The 25,669-nt window shown below is 34.7% G+C and overlaps 2 protein-coding genes across 3 annotated transcripts; both read right to left on the bottom strand.

Annotated features, from left to right (window-relative positions):
• LOC112527794 (protein RRC1-like) lies at positions 1 to 12,380 on the bottom strand. Its single transcript, XM_025138598.1, is given in 18 exon segments — positions 1 to 347; positions 510 to 676; positions 784 to 1,607; positions 1,609 to 1,890; positions 1,987 to 2,124; positions 2,218 to 2,299; positions 2,873 to 2,931; positions 3,408 to 3,629; positions 4,374 to 4,445; positions 4,894 to 5,006; positions 5,313 to 5,478; positions 5,562 to 5,678; positions 6,302 to 6,451; positions 6,551 to 6,611; positions 10,993 to 11,038; positions 11,196 to 11,331; positions 11,428 to 11,524; positions 12,221 to 12,380. Coding segments are annotated over 17 exon segments (2,952 nt in total). The 5' UTR covers positions 11,503 to 11,524; positions 12,221 to 12,380; the 3' UTR covers positions 1 to 105.
• Positions 12,381 to 16,934: 4,554 nt separating this feature from the next.
• On the bottom strand, positions 16,935 to 23,925 carry LOC112527894 (E3 ubiquitin-protein ligase At1g63170-like). 2 transcript variants are annotated; one of them, XM_025138742.1, is made up of 5 exons: positions 23,693 to 23,925; positions 21,821 to 22,646; positions 18,345 to 18,470; positions 17,966 to 18,257; positions 16,935 to 17,231 (listed from the first exon to the last, which is right to left on the bottom strand). In XM_025138742.1, exons 2-5 carry the CDS (start codon positions 22,486 to 22,488, stop codon positions 17,061 to 17,063), a joined length of 1,257 nt encoding a protein of 418 aa, XP_024994510.1. In that variant the 5' UTR covers positions 22,489 to 22,646; positions 23,693 to 23,925; the 3' UTR covers positions 16,935 to 17,060. The 2 variants fall into 2 exon arrangements, with proteins under 2 accessions (XP_024994510.1, XP_024994511.1); XM_025138743.1 differs by lacking the exon at positions 23,693 to 23,925 and adding an exon at positions 22,730 to 23,464.
• Positions 23,926 to 25,669: the final 1,744 nt, after the last annotated feature.

Here is a 25,669-nt window from a genome sequence, read left to right as displayed (position 1 = left end):
AAGAAAACCTGCAACTTTCTGTTAAAACAAAAAAGGGTTCATTTTTTCTACACATATCGATCGCTATCCAATCGTACTGATTAAGGAAGGTTAAGAGTTCTCAACTCATTTCATTCTTCTTCTTCTATCCCTATCCCTATCACGATCTCGTTCCTTTCCCCTTTCACTTTCTTGATCATAACTTCTATTAATCCTGTGATGCCGCTCTCTAACATCACTCTCCCTCTCCCTGTCTCTGCTAGATGATTTATGCTGTGGGCTTTCCCCGCCACTATGACTGCGGTGCCGCTTTCTTGAAGATTCACGGGACCCATCTCTTCTCTCCCTCCTCTCCATGGAAGATCTTCCTGCAGTAATGTAACAAAACGATAAACCAGAAGAAAATAAAACAACTTTGGAATGGAGTTATGTACAGCTATGTAAAGGATAAACAATTCAAAGAAAATATCATCTCATAACATATTAATCTATCAACCAGGAAAAAAATTAAACAGAATGCTTTAACTCACTGTTGTGTGACGCATCTTCACTAGAGTCCATTAAGCCATATTCAGTATGTAGCCGTTTCCGATGGATTGCTACTTTTCTTTCAATTTCTTCCATGTTCTTTATCCCCCGCTCTTCCAGGGATTCACGATACTCCATCAATGCAACCTCAAGACGCCTCAACTTTTGCCTGCTCATATGCTCAGCAGGCATTATAGTTGCAAAAGGACTCCAGAAAACTTTATGTTTACATAAAAACAAATAATCCATTCAACTAACAAGAAAGTATGAGAATACCTCTGCTCTTCATTTAGCCCACTATCAGAATGTGCTGAAATACCTGCATTGCTTGCAAACTCCATATCTTTTGTGTTGCCAAGACCACCACCGCCATTCTCGCTTCCAGAAGATGAATAACTCAATCCAAGATCTCTAGTACTTCTCTTTTGTTCATCGTCACTTTCGTCATCCTCTCTCGCCCACTTTGAGGCTGGCAATACGGATTCCACTTTTGTTTCATTTGGGAATGCTTTCAGCTCAGGATGTGGGATATTAATCATTGAGGCTAAAGACGAAGAACCTTTGCCTTCTGATTGAGTATCATCCTCGACACGGTTTGTCCATCCTGACAATCCCACAGGCTTCATTTCTACATCGACCTCTTTTGGTATACTCAGGTGCCCACCAGAACTTGCATTGTTCTGAACATACCTCAAATCATCATTAAGCTCATAACCCCTCTGTTTTTCTGCCTCTTCCAGATAAAGCAATCGTGCAACCATCATTTCCCTACCCCCAACAAGAGATAATCCATTATGTCTGCATCGTCTTTCCAGCTCAGCAAGAGGAAGACTCGAAAGTTCTTTCATAGCAGCTCCTTTGCCCATTGCCAATGCTGCATCAGGATTGATCTTTCCACCACCGCCTATGTCATTAGAGTTGCCCTTCTTTTCAACGTCTGGTGCATCACCACAAATCGAGTGGAAAGGAACAACACCAGAGCTCCCTGATCTAAGAAACGTAACTCGTAACCCGCTGACATATGCATCCGAGAAAAGAAACCAGTCGGCCCATACCTGAAGAACTTTCAGAACTCGTTCCTGAGCATGAGAGTCAAATTTTGATTAGAAACAAAACAAACAACGGGGAGGCAATTGCTTCTGCCATATATAAAGCTACCTTAAGGGCCTCTGCAGTTATTCTTCCTGTGATACCTCGATATAAGTCGTTAAAGCTTTCCATTATATCTGGCAGAGTTGCCTCAAATTTGGTGCGATACGCCGATGCATTCTTTACAGGAGCACTACTGTTGTGAAGAACATCCGAGACAAGCATGAGCCTTGCAACTTTAGTTGGTATTGGTGTTTCTTTAAGTGTCAATGACTCGGTCAAAACTTCAACTATCTGTAAGTAAATGGAGGTGAATGACCAACACACAAATACGAAGGACTTAGATTTTGAGGGAAGCATCATGGGTAGGTGAAGAAAAATCAACTATACCTCTCCAGCAGCATCAGCGTTGTCTAATGCAAAACCCATTGCTTCCTTGATTAGAGTTCTTTCTAATGTCAAAGCACGAAGCATATCTTCAAATTCATCTCTCTGTGCATCAGTCAGTGTCCATTCTGGTTCCGCACGCTGTTTTATGTTTTTAAAACATAATAAACAGCTTCACCATGTTAAACTAAAATAAGTTTCACTAGGGAAAAACAGTTGAAAGATAACCAGTACCCTGCTTTTTCCGGCAGCAAATGTGGCTCCAGACTCCTCGTGCTCTGGGCTCTTAGATGTTGGCAAAGCAGGAGGCACCCATCTAAACAACAAACAGTACATAGTTTTACAACCCATAGTCTATGCCAAATAAATCTTTAGAACCAGTCGAGCGTCATCAGAACTGTGAAAACATATGTACAAATTATAATTTGCAGATCACAGAAATGCATTATGAAAGATAAGAACTTTACCAGAGTTATGGGAAGTTGAGAAAATCCCTCTTGTGAAGGATTTTGTTTGTAATTTTCTACTTATTTTTTTATCAAAATGTTCTGCTCATGCCATAAAAATATGAAATGTCAATAACCCATGTTATATCTTTATAATCTGTTTCTATTCTCAGTCAGTTTTGTGCTCATAGGCCAGTGCAATGTAAACAGACAAACATCAGAAGGGAAGGAATGCTGGCTGCCAGTTTCATCTCGATGCATAAGAGACTGACAAGCATATCAAACAGTAATTTCACATATCACTTATGGATCCCGAATCTCATCATATAATTATATGATCATTAGTACTTTAGTACTTAGCAAAGACCTGAACTAAAGATGGTGGAACTACATGTACATGCTTGGCGAACTAAGCATCAGAATATTCGTTAGTAAGACATTACCTCCCACTACCAGTTATCATGATGAAAGGGTCAGTTCGCCACCGTTGCAAAGTATCACCCTGCACTTTCAGAAGATCATATATTATCCTTCCATTCATATAATATGTGGACTTCGAATAACTGTTGGACATGAACCCTACCATCCCTTAGCAGCTTCCCTTACCCTTTATGGGGTGTCCTATGCTCCTCACTCACAAGGTATGTACTTTAAGATTACTTTTCACACATATATATACTCTATTAAGATTACGGTAAATGAAATTACTAAGTGGAATTCCTAGTACACTTGTCAAATAGCATTGATATATAAGCTACAGTTTGTACTTATGCTCAAATAGCTTTCTGTTGTGAATTCTTAAGTATGATTAAGAGCAGACGAGATATCTTAAATGCGAACTACATTAGATGAGCACAGAAGCATGCAGCCAGTGCCACAAGAAGTAAATACATCATCCGTGTCACATCTGAGATATCAAACACACAGAAGTTCAACCCAACTGCAAAGATGAACTCAGTTTAAGATATAAGTATGTACCTGCGCAAAGGAATACAGCCTCCAAACATAGTAAGTATGCTCCTTTGAGCCAAGTTCAAACAAGAAACTGAAAAGAGAATTTCCACGGCCCCTCTCCATTATAGCTTGCTCAAAAGCACAACCTCCATCAAGAACATAAAGAGCCATTGTATCAATCACATGCCGAAGATGATCATCTTCAGGTGGAGTGACAGTTATATCAGGTACATTTGGAGTAAGAACCTATGCACCAATTTTGGATTGTCAAGAGATATTCTTTTAGGATGAGAAACAAATTTAAAGATGTGCAAAGAAGCTTTTTTTGCTATGAAGTATTGGTGCTGAAAAGCAGAACAAATAGGTAACCTTGGTTATTTCTACTTATAATTTTGAAAGCTTCATTGTCGCCATAAAGAAAGGAATGTATGATGTATCACTTTGTGTAAAAAGGGCTGCCTTATCTTGGGATTCTCAGAGTACGTAACTGGTATTCCCTTATTCAGTTGGTGGGTACACTGACTTGAAGAACTAGAATTACATATACTGTTTCTCTCAATCACTTAACAAGACATAAATTCTAATGCAATGGAATGATATTCAGATTTGGGTAAACTACCCTGAATACAATAGATCACAATAGATAATAGTAGGATCAAAAGTTCAACAAATAACATACTCAAACATAATAGAACCATACAGAAACATGAGGAAAGGATGGGAAGAGATGGATGCTAGTGGTCAGTACCATTCCAAGTTGTATGTCATGTCATGTTTCAGTGTTCCAATGAACAAAAGATATGGAAAACAATGAGAGAATCTGCTATCATAAAACCTCCAACCCTCTACTCCCATGCTACAATCACATGAGTACCTATGCCTACTTTTCTAGACTCCACATTTAAATAAAATAAATTAATATTTATGAAAAGGAAATACAGAATCAATATGCAAGAAATCAGAAGAACTTAAATTGTCAGGTTAACCTACCAGCTCAGAGTTCTGGCTTGGAACAGAAGTAACTGGAGGACCAGATGGCCCAGACAAGACTACAGTGGCACCCTGCATATCACAAAATTAATTTAATTGAAAGCAAAATCATGAGGGCTTGCTCAAACATCACAAGATCTATCTGTGTGAGTCATTATATTCAACAGTAGCCTCAAGAAATCTCATGCATGTGAAGACAGCTTCTGGTGCTAATGGTGTATATATATAATATATATAGCAGAAGGATCGTGTGAGAATAGGGTTGAGATGAGAAGCGTAAGAAGGGATCTGGCTCCTTGATCACTTTTAATCTCACCCCCACCCCATGAATTGAGCTTATCATAGGAATTGATACGGTGCATCTCGGTGCACCGTATTAGTGTTGATCTCTAATTAGGATTGATCCAAGGGTGGAGATCCCTTCTTACCCTTCTCACCACAACTTCCATTCTCACCGGAACCCAACCCTAATATATATATGCATATATATTTATATGTATATATATGAAATGCTACATACCTCTTTACTCCTGATAGCCATATGTCCTGGGGGAGGAGCAGAGAGTGCTTGTGATGGGAGGGAAACAGATTTACCCCACCCAATCTTCAACTCGTATTCGTAAACGATCACCCCTGCAAGAAAATATATTTTTCATTGTTTATGTTATGTTAAATCATTACGCATGATTCAATTTAGTTTCAAAGAAGACCTAGATGAACCTTCAAGTCAGTACCCAGTAGCTGCTAACAAACACACACATATCTATCTGTATACATATATATACACGCGTGTGTGTCCAAACTTCCCCCCATCCTATCATATTTCCCTACCATACCACACTAGAAAGATTTCAAACGGCACTAGCCGCTCGCTCGCAAGAGATTAGATAATACAGGAATTAAAGTTAAAACAATAATCATAATCGAAAAAAGTTCAACCTTGCATTTCGTCTTTTGCAGCTTGTCCATCTGCTCTATTCATGAATGCCACAAAGCCACAATTCCTTTGTCGCCTGCGCTCTTCTTCAGTCCTAGGCCACATTATCTTCACACTCGCAATGGGTCCAAATCTTCCAAATGTTCTCAAGAGAAAATTTTCATCTACCTGGCATGTTTTAGCATCGATAAGAAATAGTCAGATTACCAATCCATGGAATCAAAAGCACCACAGTAGCATCATTGCCTAACCTGAGGTGAAAGATTTCCGACATATAGATTGGTAGTCTGAGGATCTCCATCATCAAAGGATCCAGGCTTCCCACTTGGATCAAAATCATCAGGAAAATCATCAAACCGACTAGATGGCTGAGACATGAGAGACATAATAAAAAGCATGATTTAAAACTAGAGTTTGGTATAGACATTATTCAGGTACTTCAATTACTTTTGGTGAAGCTGAATTGATGGAAGACATGCAAAACAAATAGGAAGATATGCTCAGAATGCAAGAGAATGACAGTCAAACACTAAAAAACAATCAATTATATGAACATTTCATCTCACACAATGCATGGTTAAGACAAAGTAACAGCAGATATGCACGACCTAAAACAAGAGTATGGTACATACATGGAAAGAATCTTGAAGTAGTTGGACTAATGTTTACATGTTAGATGATATAATAGATCAAGCAGATATGAATTATGAAGAATACACTTAAAAACGCATATGAAGAAGATACCTAAAATAGTGGTACTAGTACAGAAAGAACTCACGACACAAAGTATATACGTCAAAAAAGAAAATGCCATGTCAACATATCGTGACTGACATGGAATACAGCAAGTCTTCAAATGTGCTCTGGTGACCAGACATTAATGCTTTACAAGTAAAATATGCATATATACATGCCTACATGGCCTAGCAAGCCATTACAGTCCACATAACTGATCAGATTCATATTCATTCAGATAGCAGATGTTCCTTACAGTTGAAGTATCAGTGTGACGTCCATCACGCCATTGTTCGCGTTCTTGGTTTCGTCTTTCCCTCATTTCTTGCTCATGCTTCAACTCCTCCATAAAATGGTCTATATTTCTTGACTTCCCTTTCTCTTTCTCCTTTGGCCTCTCCTCCTCCTGTAGGCAGTACAAACCATTTAGCTATAAGAATAAAGAATAAAGCACAAGAAATGAGCAATAAGAAGAGACAACAGAAATCTTGATCAGCTCACTAACCTTTTTCTCGTATTCTTTACCCTTGGTTGCCATTGGAGGAGGTATAAAAGAAGGAACATACCTGTAGAAATAAACATGATGTGTATTTTTCAACAAATAATCACATATTCTAGACCATCTACATGAGATAGGCGTGCGTGTGTCTATACATAAACACACATCCACAGACAAAAATCCCATGTCATACCATTGCATGCCACCCAAACACCTAATAGATTGTGCTACCTAATTTATATAGTAACTAAACAAAAACCATGACTTAAGGTCCAGATAAGAGTGTTTTTCAACTATTACGTACACATGTTGTGATCACACCTAATACATGGCCCTTATCATTCCAACATTTGATAAAGTAGAAAAAGCTAATGGCTACCATACCCTCAGGTTCTTGGTTACCATATATTATGATAAACTTCCAGAGAAATCTATACAAGGGAACTCAAAGGCTCGTGAGCATGGCCAGTTGACAACTCATCACCATATGAATAAGGTGAAGTTCCAAAGAAAGCGTTGGATTGTCATAAAATGTACCCTATGGAAACAAAGCATGAAGCTTTCTCGAGATAGGGCTCTATAATCATGGAAGCAGTCACATTAGGTAAGATGGAGGCTACTCAAGGCACCGTATGGGTACAATATTCAAGATGATTGCCACATATGAATGTGTGGAACTTTGTCGCCTCCATGCATAAGATGAAGGTCAAAAAGCATATTTGAGGCGATTGGCAGCAGAATGATAATATGGTCGGCTTTCCCCTCACTGGCCAACCTAGAACAACCATATCACCCTGGTTGTTCCCCATGCTTCGACTTCCTCCTAGTTTCATCTTTTTCCAACCACCAAGATGTCACATACCCATCTCGATACTTCGATCCCCTCAAATGCAAGAAGCCAAGAAATGACCACATATCATGTTCCTTTCTAAATACATACATATTTAACCCATATTAGTTTCTCCCATCAATCATATACTCTAGCTCTCTTTGCCAGAGGTCTCATCCACTTCCCCATATACTTTAGCTCTCTGGAAGTAAATTCCTCTTTGCTCACATAGAAGAAACATAAATCTCATATGACCACCATGGAGATCGGAAACAAAATGATCCATTTGAACTTGAGTCTACTTTCAGGTGAAGATGATATTAGGTGGTGATTGTTTTAGCTTTCGTTGACAGCTGAAATTTTGGTTCTAAACCTGTAGAGATCATTGTAAGTGACATTATTTTTGAATCTCAGAACTTCTACAATGAACCCTTTATGACATGGATGATTATAACAAGATTGTCCATTTGTTCCAATACTATATCCAGGAACAAGTAGTTTACTGCTAAGACCGGGGATTGCTAATGACATGGACCATCTAAAGATATTCATCAATTTATCTTTCCAAATCATGGTCTCAGAAAGCACCAACAGATTGAAGTTGCCTCATTTTATAATACAGATAAATCCTATTAGAAGGTTGAATCTAGGAACAATCCCACATCATCCATCAAATAATGTTATTCTCTATGTCACTAAGGTTTTTAACAAATTTTAGCTTAAACTCAAACAAAAACTAGTTGTCATCACTCAAGTTTAAGACTTGATACCCAAAACCCTCTTCGAGAATAAGCCAATTATAAATATACGGTATACCTCCTAAAAGCTACATCATTCACTGTAAATACAGGAGCAGATCCTTCTTATATTCGAGCATCCCTTGCAACATTTATGGGATGATGCAACTACTTCTAAGCATGGCAGGTACAGTTGTCCTTGCACATGTCCAAACAACAAGTAATTTCTAACTCATGCCTTCATTTTTGTTGAAAAAATAAGAAGCAAGCAGCCAATAGTGAACTCTAGAAATCATCAACGGCATAGGAGAAATTTCTAAGGGATGGTCTTGCTCATTGGACATGTTTTCAAGAACAAAGCACATCTTCTCTCTCTCGACCTTTGTGTTCGCAACTTTATCTCAGAGGGTGTTTGGTTAGGGCTATTAAGCAGTAACCAATAGGAATGAAAATAAAGTAACTGTTTGATTTTATATAAATATAATGGGTCCATTCCCGCACAATCCCAAATTTTCATTTCAGGTTGAACTAGGATGGAACGAAAATTCATTCCCATTTTCATCCTCTGTCATTCTCATTTTCATTTTCATTCCGATTTTCATTCCTCAGTCTGAACCAAACAGCCCCTCACATTTTTATGTAGGGTCATTAACATCATACATCGTAAACTCGTTTTCTTACCGATTAGGACTTACAACTTGAAATTGTTGTTAGTTGCAATCATATCATATGTTGATGTCCCCGATTAACCTTATATATTGATATTTGATCAATAAACCCCATGGTTTCCATTAGGGAGGGACACTATATTATATGATGTCTACTGTCTAGTGACCACCACTACTTGTTAATCCGTAAAATATATTTGGGTTTAGGATTTCATTCAGTTCTAGTCCACAGATTCATTAGCTTTTCCAAATTAACTTTACTTTCTTCTCCATCATTATCCACTTCAATTCACCAAGGCATATCTCAATATTATGACTTTAAGGCAACCATTTCAGAAGGAACGAATTAAACAATAGAACAAATATGTGAACTGGGAACGTTCGTGTTTGCCATACCCAAGTTGCAACACTGGATTTACGTGAATGCATGCAACTAACTTTTGTTTTTTTCTCCCATCCCCCATAGCAGAGTTGCTTTGTCCAGAAGTTGGATGCTATCAGATATCACCGGCACTAGTTTCAAATGGCATAATTACTCAACAGAGAGACAGTATGCTATCAAAAATAAAACTTAATGGAAAGAGTATCTAACTATTCTCAACCATTGAGATGAACAGTGAAACCAATAGCTGAACACAATTATTAAACTAGACCAATTAAAAGAAGAATCATGAACTTCCTTGTTTCGTGAAAATATCGCCCTAAAACTTGTAACAAAGGCGAAAAGATCCTTCAATTGTTTGACATCTTCACACAACTATCACATTTCAACCATTGCAAATTGGACCATATATTGTCACCAAATTTGCAAAATAACCCCTCAACTAATAAAACATACAAAATGATCCCTACTTTTTTGATATGTTTAGAAATTTCAACAAATTTCCAGAACTTCTAAAAACATTCCCACTGGAGATCCGGACCCTTTTTCCTATCCTTCAAAAAGAAGATTCATTCTCTTCACAGAAAGTAGGAACTAGAATCAATAAATATGTATTAGAAACCAATTGAAAAGCCGCTAACATTTTGAAACAAGTGAAAGTCCAGACTGGAGTCATAAGCTCCAACAAACTATCGAACATTAGGCAATGCACAGACAGCCTCCATGACTTGGACCAAAGATTAGAAGGCTCTTTGGCAACTCATATATAGGGCTGAAAGACTACAAGAAGGTATCAAAGGGCCTTTGGCCTAGCAGGTATCCGTTAACCCAACCTTCCTAGAGGTCAAGGTTCCGACCTCACCAAAGGCAGGAAGTGCATGTGAGTTTCATTTACCGTATATAAATATTATATACTTAACAGAAATTACAAGTCACCATTGAGTTTCAAACAGTATACAGTGGCCATTCAAGATCACAAAAGATGCCATATAAAACAATAGTGATTGCATGGAAAAGACATCAACTAGGGTACTGAAGCCTTTGAAAGCGCTAGATGTGGTCATTGGTAGGGAAATGTTTGAAAAATCTTCAGCAAAGTCAAACTCGTACAACAATTGCATGTTGTGGGTTACAAAGGTTAGGAAAGCAGTGGTGAATCTTCGAGGGTCTTCCAGCAAGACCAATACAACATCTGAGCAACAGAAATGATCATTTGAATTTCTCAAAGTGGTTGTACCACATCTTTACCCCTTGGGACAGAGACCCTACTCCATGTAGGATTGACTGGGTTTCGTTGTTTTGGTTTTGGTTGTACCATATATCATCTGAATGCACTTAATGAAAATGTATACATTTAATTCAGTGTGTCTTGCTAAAGACAAACTAGCAATATGGAGTACATTCACTGGATTGTGGAGCACACGCATAAGCATATGAACCCCTGCTTCTATTATCGATTCTATCTGCTAATAGTTTCCAAAAATCATCAATTGAGCATGTTTATACAAATATTTAAGGCCACCAAGTTCCTAAAAAACAAGCAAACCTGAATACCATTTGCACATAAATTGCGTTAAAACATTATAAAGTTCTAGGTATCTCATCAAGGTTTTTGAAACTTTCTTTGCTCCTTCGAAGATAATGCTAAAAAAGAAGCATGAAATTACATAAAAAAAACAAGAGCTACACATAACAAGTGTCCTAGTTTCTAAAAGTTACAAAACTAAACAAGAAAGGTAGATTCTCATGATATCATCACCACGAAAGAACTGCACTTGGAATGCTTTAGGATATCAGCATTGTAACATGGTTAATCAAAAGCATTTGTTTACCTACTCCCCTTCTTTGAACCAGATACCACATCTTTGGAATTTCCACCTGCGATCCGTGAATGAATAAGAAGGCCCATATGCTTATTAATGCGTCCATGTAAAATAAATCATTCATTTATCCATACATATGCTACTAAACAAACAACATGTTTAATAACTGAATTTTGAAGCAAGTTAATCAAGGTCCTCTAGTGTTAACTGACCTTCAATATCAGCCTTCACTTTTTCACCCGGGTTAATTGTTCCTCCTCGAACAAAAGCCTTTGACCCAGGTGCATTATCCCCTTGAAAAGACTCCACAAACTCAGCATATAAACGAGCTGTTTCATCCTCTGCCCTCTATATAAATAAAAATTTAACAAATCCAACATCAATGATCTTATGAAGATAAAAGTATGTATATGTGAAAGTAACAGAACTCCACAAAAGTATTACCTTCTTCTTTGCCTCTTCCTCTTCCCTATGCTTTTGAAAAGGCGTCTTCTTCCTTGTAATCGAGAAAGAACTCATCTTTCCATATAAAATTCTTTAACTGCCCACCACAAAATGCATCAAAAGTTAAACTTTCATGAACAAATACATAACTGGAGAAGTTAAATGAGTCAACCAATCTCAAGTCTCCAGAACATTACATTGCCTCTTATGCTAAGACCCTGGCCAGTCTATAACCAACTTCGCAGCTTAATGAGCTTAATGAGACTTGCAGCTTATTCGGTCAGCTATACATGAGTGGCTTATTGACAGAGAAAGTGGCTTATTCAATAGGCTTCTAGGGGGAGCTTTATGCAGAAAGCAAAGTGTTTTTCCAAACCATCCCCTCCCAATTGAAAAGTACGCTCCTTCAATCTATGAAAAAACCTCCCAACCAAAAACCTTCCCAATATATACACACATATTAATTCACACAGACAACTATATCCATACAGTACTTAATGGACAACCAACCAAACAACGCCTTATTATATCAATACTCTATCGTTGTCAGCTTTTCAAAAAAAGGAACAGAACAACAGAAAACCCTAAAAACTCGATCATTACTCAAAACCAATGCCTCCAAATTCTTTAAATTGCAACTACTACAAAAATCTTAATATCATACCGACATTCAGAAATCAGAAAAGAAAAATCCCCTAGTTTTAACAAGCAGCATAATTTTTACACCCTGTTCGCCTATATTGGGAACCTTTTGTATTGAAAAAGTAATAATTGGATAGATACAAATACATACCCGGTTTTGCTGATCCGTGGATGAAACAGGCGTAAAAGAATCATAGATCCGGTTACTCTCCTCGGCGATCTCTTTCTATCCCTTAAATTTGGCTGTTATTAATCGTGTAGTCTAGTGAAAGCGGCCATGATCGTCGGAGCAGTGTGTAATGTAAGCTCAGCCCAGGTGGAGGTTCGGCTTAACAAACTCTTGTAAAAGTATCACCATGTTTTATACCTTTAATTTAAATAATAATTTAAGGCAGATTTAAAATATTTATTTATTTCTTTTGAAAATATATTGATTTTAATGTTTCATATATTTTGGCTCTATCGATTTTATGTAGTTTTGAAAAAAAAAATTATTTTTGAATGAAATATAAATTTGAAGATATTATAAAATTTTGAAAAAAATAATCGATATTATTATCAACTTAACTATTTAATTGAAGTTTAATGGCGAACTAATTTATTTTTTATTTAATAAAATACTTCTTTTAAGAAAATAATTAAGTATTCTGTTAGAACTCAATGATTATCTTAATTATATTTTAGATTTCTTATAAACATGGAGCTTTAATAAGACGTATTCATGCACATTCAACTTGTAATTTTAATTTTAAGTAATATGCATCAATAAACAGTACTTTACTTATAAAAATTGTTTTTAAGAGTTTTTCTCAAATGCTTTATAATATAGTATAGATTAAATATCAACTTTTCTCTTTCTTAGGTTGAACCTAACTTTGAGATGAAAATTTTATTCCTAGATACGGTTCTAATAGGACAAGGATTTCTGATTTTGACTGGTAAAACAGTACAAACGGAAAGTTATATTTATATCTGAAGTGCGCTCAGGGATGACACCATCCACCCCTGATCCGACTCCGAGTGAACTTTTATTTGTTAAATAGATTTATATCTTTATAATTAATTTAAGAAATATATATTTGATTTTTAATATTGGTAGCTAATTTAGTGATGATTTATTGTAATTTCTTTTAAATATAATATTTTTGTGTTTTTTTAATTAACCAGGTACCCTAGAGTCGGTCAAATGGGCTCGGCTTGGCCAGGACCGTTTGGGACCACCGATCCGAGACTGGTTACATTTTTCGTCAAACACATGAGGCCCGATTTTTCAAAAAATATTATTGTTTTATGGCCAATACCCAACGGCCATATGACCATTTTTCCCATTTTGATATTTTTATGTCGCATTTACCCTCTATTTATTATATACTAGAAGGGTACCCGTGCAATGCATCGAGACACATTTTCATTTCAATGTTTCGTTTTATTTTTTATTCATGTCGATATAATACAATTTTATGTGATTTTGAGAAAACGATAATGTTTTTATTTTTGAATAAAATATAAATTTGAAAATATCATATAAAATTTGCAAAAAAATATATCAATATCAGTATCAATTTATCTAATTAAAATTTCTTGTTTGTTTATTTTTTTAATTCAAATTTTTTATTATTATTTAATTTAACGTAACGAATTAACTTAATTTAGGTTTAATAATATTTTTTTATAAAGATAATAATTAAGTATTCTATTAGAACTCAATAATTATCCTAATTATATTTTAGATTTTTTATATTTTAAAATGAGATGTTTATCTTCTATTTGATTATGTTTATCCGCAGTTAATTACATGAATTCAAACATAAAGCTTTAATAAGTTGTATTTATGCACAATTTACTTGTAATCATGAATTTTAAGTAATATGCATTAATAAACAGTACTTTATGCATAAAAAAATGTTTTTTAGAGTTTTTGTCAAATGTTTTATAACATAGTATAGATAAGTCATATATGGTGTATAGGAAAAGATACCAACTCACAGATGTTCACAATTCTTGTTATAATTCATGATAAAGATACCAACTCACAAATGTTTACAATTCTTGTTATAATTCATGATTTTGACTCTTATTCTCGCAAAAAAACGTATTTTTAATGTATTTAATTGACCCGGTTATATATTTTCAAATGTATTGGAATAATACTTTTGTATTCATTAAAAAACTTCAAAAAATGTAAAAAATCGATTTAAAAAAATGCATAGGATCTATTTGGGCCCGGCCCGGGACCGAGACCAGTCTCCATAACTGGTTACAAAGTACCTTAACAGGGCCTCGGGTTTTTGGTTGGGACCAGGACCGATTACGGGAATTGTGTTTGGGACCAGAACCAATTTGAGCTCGTCCCATGGCCATCTCTAAGGTAGCTCACGGCTTCTCCAAGCCTAATAAATTTGTTTGGGACCAGAAGAGTCGTCAGATGTTTTATTTTCATAGATCACAAACCCTAATGATATCTGTGTAGACATATTTTTGAAATATAATTTTCATTGTTATATCAGTAATTATTTGACAAATTTTAATATATTTTACGATTCAATAAAAGCATAAAGACAATTTTTTACTTCAATTTAAAAATTATTAAAATGGCTTTGTCTATAATTTATACGAAATAAAGCAGTCTACATGATTTGTCAAAAATAACACTTTTCGTCTTCGTAGTTTGAAAATTACAAGATGGTATCGTGGTTTGAAAAAATGTATGGATATGACCCTTTTCTCTTTAGGTCGTTAATTTTTTTTATCCTTTTATTGATTATTTGTCTTTTACCCAATCAAAAACCACATGAATCAAAAGTATAAAATCGATTTTGATTGGGTAAAAGACAAATATATTGATGAAGTGACAAAAATGTTTTTCATTTAATGGAATTTTTTAACGGTCATTAAAAATAAGACCCAAATCCGGACATTTTACAAACCACGATAGCTAAATTGTAATTTTAAAACTGCTTATGAAAAGCACTATTTTCGACAAACCACATGGACCAGATTTACAGTTTACTCAAAAATAAAACTTAAAACAATTTGATTTTTACAATTTTAGTAACTAAATATCAAAATACTGTAATTAATATGATAATTTACATTTTAATAATTTGTAATTAAAATTAAAATTAAAATTATCATTTAAATATAAAAATATATTTATTAACTATAACATATAATATGAACTTTATTTTTAATTTAATCATAAATCAGAGATTGTTTAATTAAAAAACCATTAAATAATAGATTTTTTAAAAGCTTGGTCCATCTGACATGATATTACATAGGTTTTTATCATACAATGCAGGTATGATACATCTTGATTTTAATGTTTCGTTTTATTTTTTGTCTTTGTTGATATTATAACATGGTTTTATATGATTTTGATAAAACGATAATGTTTTTATGTTTGAATAAAATATAAATCTCAAGATATCATAAGATTTTGAAAATAAATATATCGAATTAGTATCAATTAACTATTTAAAAGATCTTACTCTTTTGTGTAATTTCTTTAATCTAATTTTTTTTAATATAATTTAATTTAGATTTAATTACTTTTTCATGATGAAATTTTGCAACGTGTAAGAAGACGTTTGTTTCCTATGACAAATTAAAAAGTTGTCATTTTTCATAATNATTTAATAATATAAATTTTTTATAAAGATAATAATTAAGTATTATGTTAGAAGTCAATGATTATCCTAATTATATTTTAGATTTTTTATATCTAAAATGAAATGTTTATCTTGTATTTAATTATATGTTTATCTGCAGTCAGTTATACGAATTCAAATATGAAGCTTTAATAAGTTGTATTTACACACAGTTTATTTATAGTTTTGAATTTTAAGTAATCTGCATTAATAAACAGTACTTCATACATAAAAAAGACTTTTAAATTTTTTTGTTAAATGATTTATAATATAATACATATAATGTTGTGGCATGCCTCAATTTGTAATGTGAAGGATGCTTCAGAATTTTGGTTTTTAGTTATCAGAGACATTAACAAATCAAATTATTATAGTTTGTGATATGGAGGGAGGGATGAATTCGTAATCGGGACTCACTCGAATATCGGGTACTATAACGAATTGTTGGTGACATTCTTAAGTTCGAAAAACATGACTAACCATTCATAATGACCTCCTGAAAAGTACCATAAGAAATAGACGGTGATCAAGTATTCAAAATTCTGTGATGAACAATAACATACATATGAAAAAAAATATCAAATTGTGGTTTTTATCAATAATACATGATTTTCTCGATGAATGCAAAAGATCAAACATCCAATAAAGTAATCTATTTGCACTACAAATCAATAAAAACATGTAAAAAATACGTTTTTTAGGCAACCTTAGAAAATGCTTTGAGTCTAAACATGAAACGCACATTGGGAGGAGCTAACCGAATTAAGACACTATGTATCAATTAAGTCGTAAACAACCACTGATACATGGCTGAGCTGAATTAAGTATTCCCCATTGAATCCGAAACAAAAATCCCCCTTGAGTTTTGTCCAATCTCATTGGAGGAGGTTTGTGGAGTATGTGTATTTTGTAATTTGAAAAAAAAAAAGTAAATTATATTTTTCGTCCCTATAATTTTTTAAAGCTTACAATTTTCATCCATGTGTCTTAGAAATTACAAGTTTCATCCCTATAATTTGCAATTCATTGCTATTTTTGTCCTTATAATTCGATTATTATGCTAGGCTCATAGACGAAAATAGCAATGAATTTCAAACCATATGGGAAAATCGCAAGTTTTAACAAACCACATGGCCAAAAAGCATAATTTACTCTTTGAAAAATAATGTCATAAAAACCTTTTGGTATGGTTTGGAGTGGTTGAGTAAAGAATGATTTGAAATGCAAAACTTAACACTTCATTATGAAACAAACACACACACACACATTCTAAAAGAAGCAGCATATGCATATTAACACCCATAATGTGTAATAGAAAACCCCTGCCTTGCTTGCTTACTTCTATGATTGCGGTTCAGTTAAAACGCTCTCCCCGACTTCATTCTTACAGAGGGGACACGAAGCATTAATCTTCAACCATTTGTCCACGCAATCCTTATGAAAGAAGTGAGAACACGGTAACTCCCTTAGTTCATCGTTGTTTGCATACTTTGCCAAACAAATGCAGCACACCTGTGGAGTAAATACGCGTTATAAGATCACGATGGGAAATAGCTATAGATTCAGTAAAGATTCTGAATTTTGCTTTCTTGAAAACATGATACAAACCAAAGTCCAAAATCACCCCAGGGTGTGCACTCTGTTGGTATTGACAGTATCCTAAAATTTTGGACTATAAATCCACAGGGATGCAAGAACGGGTATAACAAGTGGAAATTTTGGCATTTCTTTTGCTAAAAAATGAAATATAAGAATTCACAGTTTTTGAAGTTACAGTTTTCAAAGTTAGAAACAAAGGCTCACATGAACATAAATGCAAGTTCTATGACTAACATAAAAAGAAAGGGGGACTTGTCATCTTTCCAGATGGTTTGGGCTAATACAGACGCTGTAGGCGAAGTAAAACTACGACAAAACTTGGGTTTTAATGCATATGACCTTGCATATTAGTGAATGAATCTTTAAATAACTTTTTCTTTTGGCTATTTAGTTCAGAGATGCATATGCACCCATTCATAAACGCACCCCCGTATACTCGACTTTTAAGACAGCATTTCCAACTTTGGAAAAGAAGACATGAAAGTTTGAAACTGAATTTCCATCTTTGTTACCTGAATCTATGACCAGGATGATGCAACTATAAGACACAAAGATTTGAAGATAGCACGGTTGCAAAACTAAATGTTTAGATAAAAGCACAAATGCTAGAAAAAAGCCAGAAATAATTAAGAGAAGGAAAAACTTACTGCATCTTCTCCAGATAGGACACGTTCACTTTCTGTTCCTGCAGCCACAACCCCACCTTCACTAGCAGCGGATTGGGTTTCTTTATTATGTCCATGCTTATGCTTCTTAATCGTAAATTTGTAGGTTGGCAGAGAATTAATCGACTCTGTAGTGGCTCCTCTATTCTGTGATGGATCCTCCCGAAAGCCCAGGACAGAAATTATACAAGGGAGGCAGCAGCAGATTGTGGCACACAAGATGAACGGCATTGCATAACCAATACAGCTAAACGTAAGAAACACTAAACATAACCTGTCAAAAACAAAAATTTCCATAACATGGCCGTGCAATCAAAATAAGGATTGATAAGGACGCGGGATAACATGAAAAGATTGGTACCTGTACAAGTTTGGAGCATCAGAAGCAGAAGAATGGCCTCCAAAAATCCACACATTCCCAACCACAAACCAGACTGCAAAGAAGCAATCTAATCCCATTTTGAAGTATTCAACAAGTACTTTGAGTCTGCAACAGAAATCAAATCTTTTCTATTAGGCATGCACATCTTTTAGTAATAACATACTCGTATACTGCACTTAGTATGCCTAATTCAGATTCTGTATTCAATTGAAAAAGGCCTTTTTGTACTTTTTTCCAACTTGACGATTTGTTGCTAATCACGCTCCACGTAGTACGATATATTTTGAAGACAAATCATACGATTTACTGAATCCAAAAGACGTTGCAGCACTTACCAATTTAAGACCACTGTTAGTTTTTGGAATTTTTTTCAAGTTAAAGAATATATGGTCATTGTGATCATTACAAAATCTTGATGGTGTCAGTTGTGGTCTACAAGATGTCAACGAGGCTTCTAACAATGACAATCACTACTATCACAATGATGTTGATCAAAACCGAGATCACTGAGATTTTTATTCGAAGGTATCCAAAACTGAGGAGGATTGCAAACGAATAAACAGAAAAGAATTCACGGCAATTCGAGACTGCCGAATGTCTCCCACTAGGCCAAAGCCAATTCAACAAAAACAATACCCCATTACGACACCCTAACCCTATTTAATAAACCTCCTCCCATGCAAAATACCAAACAACCCCTCCACTAATCTCTTCATAAGATACCAAACTACCCCTCCACTAATCTCTTTATTTTATTTAATATAGTATATGACTTACTTGAGGTGACTTTAGTGCCTCCTCCTCCGGGCGTACGTGAAACGAATCGGTGGTTGACCAGATGTGCTCAACCAAACAATGAATTTTGTCTTTGCCATATAGCAAGAACTATTTAAGTATCTTCATTCTTATTCTTGATATTCCTTTTTAGTTTCTTTATAATAAAAGAACGCTCAAGTGCAGAAGATCTGAAGTCAGACAGGTGTGGTGACTAGTGAAATAACTAGTCGCAAATTTTGTTAGCCTATTACAGTGCTAGTCTGCTAGATATGGTTCTTTACCCATCCTTTTTTCATGGATGTACCTGCAACTGAGCTGCGTATCCACATAACCTTAAAAGATATCTATCTGCAAGACTGCAACCATGCCCAATCATCAAATCTAATTGAAACAATAAGGTCATTTTGCTATATCTCTTTGATGTCTAGGATGTATGGGATATGCATATGTCAACTTCACAGATGGTCTACGCCAACTTACATTACCCCAACTTACACACCTTGTTTATTTTTTGCATTTACAGAAATCTCCAACTTTCCAAATTCTCTTACCAGAAGGGAACCCCAAGGAGGGGGCCAATTATCAGATAGGCTTCACACCAAGTGTGAGGTCTCAACTGTGAACCAATCCCCATATCTCCTTGGAGTCACTTTATAAATGTAAATTTAAATACTGTAGGAGGGATAGACGGAGACGGAATGCTCATCCTCTGCTCTCATCATTTGTCATCTTAGACATTGCAGCTTCACATGACAGATTCCAACATCTTCTACAAACACACCTTTAAATAGGTCTGTCCTATCCATCGCAAGATGTAGCCAAGCAGAATGACAATTGCGGCACAACTTCGGCATGTTGCCTTGGTTGAGGCCCATTGGCTTCATGGAGGCATGCGGCTCAGCCTCTCTAAGGCACATATACGACAAGGATTCATTCAAAGCACAAACCCGACTCTTTGGACTATTTTAATGAAACCAAAAATATTTTTTTCACAATGCCCTTTAATTCGAATGAAATTTAAGCCCATTAAGCATCTTTTCGATTAAAATATTACGCATAAAGCAAAATTATATTGAACATTCACATTAGAGTCTTACTATCTAAATCTGTATTCTGCCTCTTTGTGTCTTCACGCCTCATTTATTATCTATGATGATTCTATTGTGAGTTTTAGGTTAAATAAATGTTAATGGTTAAAATGTTATTAATGTCTGTAATTTATGCTATTATTGTTAACTATCGGTTGTTAACTGATGTTAATGGTTAATTGATGTTAATATTATTGTTCAATTTTTAATTGATGATACTTGAATGAACTTTGGTGAGTATTCAAGTATGTGTTGTTATTTTTCATGTTACTGATACCTTAAAAGATAATTTCATATATACAGATATATAAGACACACATCTTGCCTTGCGCTAGCTAGTGTTGTAGACTTACATTTTTACTTGTCAGTTTGTGCAGCCTTAATGACAGCTACACCTTTGTGGGTACTAAGTAAGCCATAAGGGACTGCACTCAAAACAATCAACTCAAACAATCTCAAAGTGTCACAATCATTACCACTTTAGCAAAAACTTCAAAAAGAGTCCATGGAACCTTTCCATTTCCAACTCATCTCTTCCTGTAAAGCAATTGCCAACTTATTTCTTGCTTAATCCTTTAACCTAAAGAGTTGCCTACATTAGCATTTTAGACACAACTATTAGCATAGTTAATCGATTTCCATCTTAAGCCATCCTTGAGCATAATTTCTTAAATACAAATGGAAGAGAACTATGAGATCTATTGTGGGGTGAACCAGGGACAACTCAAAGAGTCATGATCTATTTCAAATCACTTGAGGATTACTGTTCCTCTTGATGTTCTTTAATTTTAAGCAACTTATGCCTCTCATTTGTTCCAAACTGTCTTACTCTTGGAGAGACCAATCTGACATTTCACGTCAAAACATATAAAATTTCTTCTCTTGATAAATATAAATATATACATCCAGTTATGTGGATCAGGTTCTGTGTTTTAATCATCTTTGAACATGCTTCTCAAACCCATATCAAGAAACTCAAATGTATCAAAGAGACAAGATACCAAAGACCAAAGTGTCACACTCTGCTGTACAACATATCCTTTTCGTATAAAGTGCAAATGATGATTTAATACTTCACTTTATTTAAGTAAGGCTACAGCTGTTTGTGTGTTCTCCGCATTAATGAGCACATCTAGCAAGGAAGTATTTTTTAACCACAATTAGGAAGCTATTATTCTATTCGATATATATAAACAATATCGGTTCAGATAGTATCCTCTAGTTGATATTCATAAGTTAATAAATATTATCCAGCAAAACCACACAAAAGACCAAAAGACATACGAAGGAGAAATGCAGACTGATGCATTGGGTTTTAATTAATGAACACAGTCAGCAGCGTACAATTTATGTATGTGAGCATATCACAACTCAATTTTAACTAATGAATAAGCTACCTCTTGTATTAAGGGGAAGAGGTAAACAAAGTGGACCGAGTAATTAGTCTATAAATTATTAGTAATTAATAATTTGAGTGTTCTGGATTACTCAACCCTAAGCACAGCTAAGAATGAACTAACCAAACAAAAACTGACAAAGGAAACAGAAAACATATGTTATAATATGAACATTTTGCCAAATACTACATACCTTGCTCTCAGCAAGACCGTTACAGGTATTGTCGTACCGGTGGTGTTGTGAGTGTCTCCTACCGACGTCCTTGCATTTGAAGATGAAGTGAAAGAGGTGGCTATAGCAGAAAGGCTGCTTGGAGCAGGACCTTGATGAGGCTGAGATGGATCTTGGTCTGATGCTTGGTTGCGATAATGAAATCGCCAAAAGAGCAAAGGGAGAGTTGCAACACATCCGGAAGCATAACCAATAACCCATGTAAATAGTGGAGCACGAGGATGCTCATGCCTCGACAAGGACAGAACAATAATGGCTGCTATTATTTGACTTACCGTTATAACTAATTCGATAGATATCCAATAGCCAGAATTCAATGGGCTCCTACGACGACCATGGCCATCCCCCCTCCTAGCAAATGGTGTACTCCTTGCATTTGTTCCATTAACAGTAGAAAAAGCATGCTGGAAAACAGGATCACTCAAACTAGTTGTAGGCAGGTCTTCATTCTGCTGTGAGTTTGACCCGTTGACGGGTCTATCTTGAGTTGTGCTAGATGAGGAAGGTTCATTGTTACTTGTTATATCAATTACATGCCCACTCTCATTACGGGTTTCTGCTCGCTCCATTACGAGTGGTGCCTTTGTTGTTTGTATTTTATGATGAAATCCCAATACACAAACGCCCATCTAACTCTCCAGCAACTAATGAAGAAATGAACATACGAGCTAGTAATACCAAAGAACGCATCAAAATGATTAAATGGCACGCCCTACTGTCTTTTGCTGCCATACACAAACTGAAATTCAAAGTAGCACCATATGCTGAGTATATTGTGAAGATCAACCTGCCAAGACACAAAATGCATGTCACAGGAAACTCTTTGTCCTTATAATTCAAAAGTACCATCCCCTTCTAAGAAAGGGTTACCATTGTGCACCAAGGTTCCTCAGCTTTTCAAGGGTTGGAGAAAGAGGCCTCCGTACGCAACTTTTCCCTGCCTTTGGCAAAGATATTGTGCACGAAAACTTCCTTCCCAACATCGGAGGATAGCAATTATGAAATATCCCTTGACACATGAAAGCTTTGCTTAGGATGTTTTACACTCGCAGCACAAAATTAAATGTGCTCTATTTTTGCTGGTCACTTCCACTAGCTTAAAGAAGTTCTTCATGTCTTGCCAATATGGGGTAAAAATTGTGGAAATTTCATATAGAAGTATGTAATGCTCAAATTATCACTATCAAGAGTAAGGCGAAACAAAGTACAACACGCTAGCTACTTATCATTCAATATTATTAATGCAAAATCAAGTAACTCCAAGATTTCTTCCTTTTCCCAGCTTTCTCTCTTAAATTGACACAATGAAAAGATACATTTATATGATTAAGGCAACTTGCTGATCAAGGTTATAGCAACTGACAACCATATTAAGATTTTACTCAAGTGCCAATTACTCTAATCAGCCCTAACCAGTAAAATTTAAAACAAAGTATCAATCCTCTTGATTATCTGATCCCAAAAAAATCTCAATTAATGTGCTGAAAATCCGAAATAATGCACAATTAGGCAAAATCTCTGATCGTTTACTTTCCAAAAATTCGCAAAGATGTTAGAATAAATATTCATCGTAAATGTACCATGAAATTAAAACCCTAATCCACCAATAAATCAAACAGATACACCACCAATAAATCAAACGTTCCACCATCAAATTAACCAATACTCCGTAGTCCAAACCTGGCATCAGAATCTTGATCTTTCTAACAGTACGTATTCAAAATCAACAACCAAGTAAACCTCAATACGGAACTTTCACAAAAATAATAACCTAAATAATCAGCAATGAATCTTAATCAAAGTATACAACATTAAGTTGTGATCGAAACGCACAATTGAAAACCCTAGCAGTGCACCAAATCAATTTTGTTGCGTATTTCAGCTGATTTTGTCGCAAGAACCAGACGAAGAGAAAGAGGGAGAAGTGACCAATGAGTATGCGATTAAACCAACACAGAATCCGAGGAATTTTTCAGAGCAGTGAAGAATCGCTCAATCCGAGGAGTCCCGCCACACAGTGATTGATTCTTTACTTTTCTTTTTCTTTTCTTTTTCTTTTTCTCTTGGGGAGATAGATACAGATAGTGTGTATGTATATATATATATATATAGAGAAAGAGAGAGAGAGTCAAGTTTGACTTTCCATGTTGCTTGATTAGAATGACTTTTGGATATTCTTTAGGAGCTACTTTGACCTTGAAGACTGTACATCTACTACTGCACAAAGTACAACGATTTAAGCATCCACCATCCTTTCAATTTCGTCCACGGAATTACGACATCGTTTTCTATGTAATAAGAGATTTCTATTTATCCTATATTATAAATAAAGAAGGTTTATACGATAAAGATAATAATCAAGTAATACGTTAGAAAATAAATAATAAAATATCTGTTATATCATCCAATTTAGTATAAATAGAAAAACACTTCATATACTACAAAATACTAATATTTTATTAAAATCAATAATATTTTTTTAGATGTTTATATAAGGACAATCTTCCATAATCTAAACGGGCTTATATATTGGCATCTTGGTTTGAACGATGTTCGGATCCACCTTGTAATTCGTCTCATTAATCACTTCAAGGTAAAGTTTTATACACTATTCACAGAACTATCCATAAATGTATTTAAGTTTTAACCGTGCATCAAGAACACTTCTCTTGCCAATTTATCAGTTTATAAAAACACACAGTCTTATTGATTCTTGTTTTAGACTTCAACATCATCTCTTATCAAATATAAATGAAATAAGACTTTAGGCTTTAACACATTATAAAATACAAATTACGCCTAAAAATCCACAATATTGAATTTCCTAACAAGTTAATCCGGCAAAAAAAATTGGTTTTTATTCCGAACATATTATGATTTCCCCCTATGTGGGATAACCATTGTTAAATAAGACCATATATGGTTTATAAATTGTAACCAACAACCATGTTGGTTGGATTCTTTCCATATATACACAAAACATTGAGTATATTTAATGTGATTTGTTAAAAATTGTGGATTTCGTCCTTATAGTTTTAAAATTTTGATTTTCGTTTCCATAATTCATAATTCATTTCTAATTTCGTCTCTAAGGTAAAAACACTACTTTTAAGCATGAAAGGCTAAAATATAATATAAATACCAAAGGGCCTTTGGCCTAGCGGTATCGTAGCCCTTGGTCTTTTAGGAAGTCAGGGGTTCAAACCTCACCATAGGTGAGGAGAATGTGTGAGTTTATTTGTTGCATTTGCCGTATATATATATTATATACTTCAAAAAAAAGAAGGCTAAAATAAAAATGAATTTTAGATCACAAGGACAAAAATAAAAAAAACTTTAAAAAAAATTGAATTATAAACCATGGGGATGAAAACCGTAATTTCAAAACCATATAGAAGAAAATAAAAAGTTTCAACAAACCATAAGAACTAAAAACACAATTTACTCTACAACATTGAATAAAACTGTAGATAACAAAAACAGTAAATTAGACTGTGGTATGCTTGTATGCTCAAATTTTGGATTTAATCTCTAAAACAAATTATTTATATTGATTGTTCCTAACTTTTTTATTTTATAACACTCAAGATTCCTAGAGTTAAAACTATCGGTTAGCAACCATTAAAAATGACAAGTCAGCCTTTAGACAAACTACAAGGACTAAAGTTGGAATTCACATATGTTTTTTAAAATTTATTTATTAAATATTTTAAGTACGACTAACATGAGATTGTTATATATTATAATTTTTTTTCGGAATAAATAATTTTTTGGTTATGAAAGAAATAATTATGTTCTAAAAGTTAAAAT

This window comes from Cynara cardunculus, assembly GCF_001531365.2.
Source record: "Cynara cardunculus var. scolymus isolate 2C chromosome LG 15, CcrdV1, whole genome shotgun sequence".
NCBI classification, from domain to species: Eukaryota; Viridiplantae; Streptophyta; class Magnoliopsida; order Asterales; family Asteraceae; genus Cynara; species Cynara cardunculus.
Note: the sequence above shows the minus strand (reverse complement) of the source record. Positions and strands in the feature narration are given on the sequence as shown.

Coding starts and splice junctions, on each gene's coding strand:
- LOC112527894 (XM_025138742.1), bottom strand. CDS start 22,488: ATGGGCGTTTGTGTATTGGGATTTCATCATAAAATACAAACAACAAAG. Junction 18,471..21,820: donor ACGGTCTTGCTGAGAGCAAG/GTATGTAGTATT, acceptor TTTCTGTTGCAG/ACTCAAAGTACTTGTTGAAT. Junction 18,258..18,344: donor GATGCTCCAAACTTGTACAG/GTACCAATCTTT, acceptor TGTTTTTGACAG/GTTATGTTTAGTGTTTCTTA.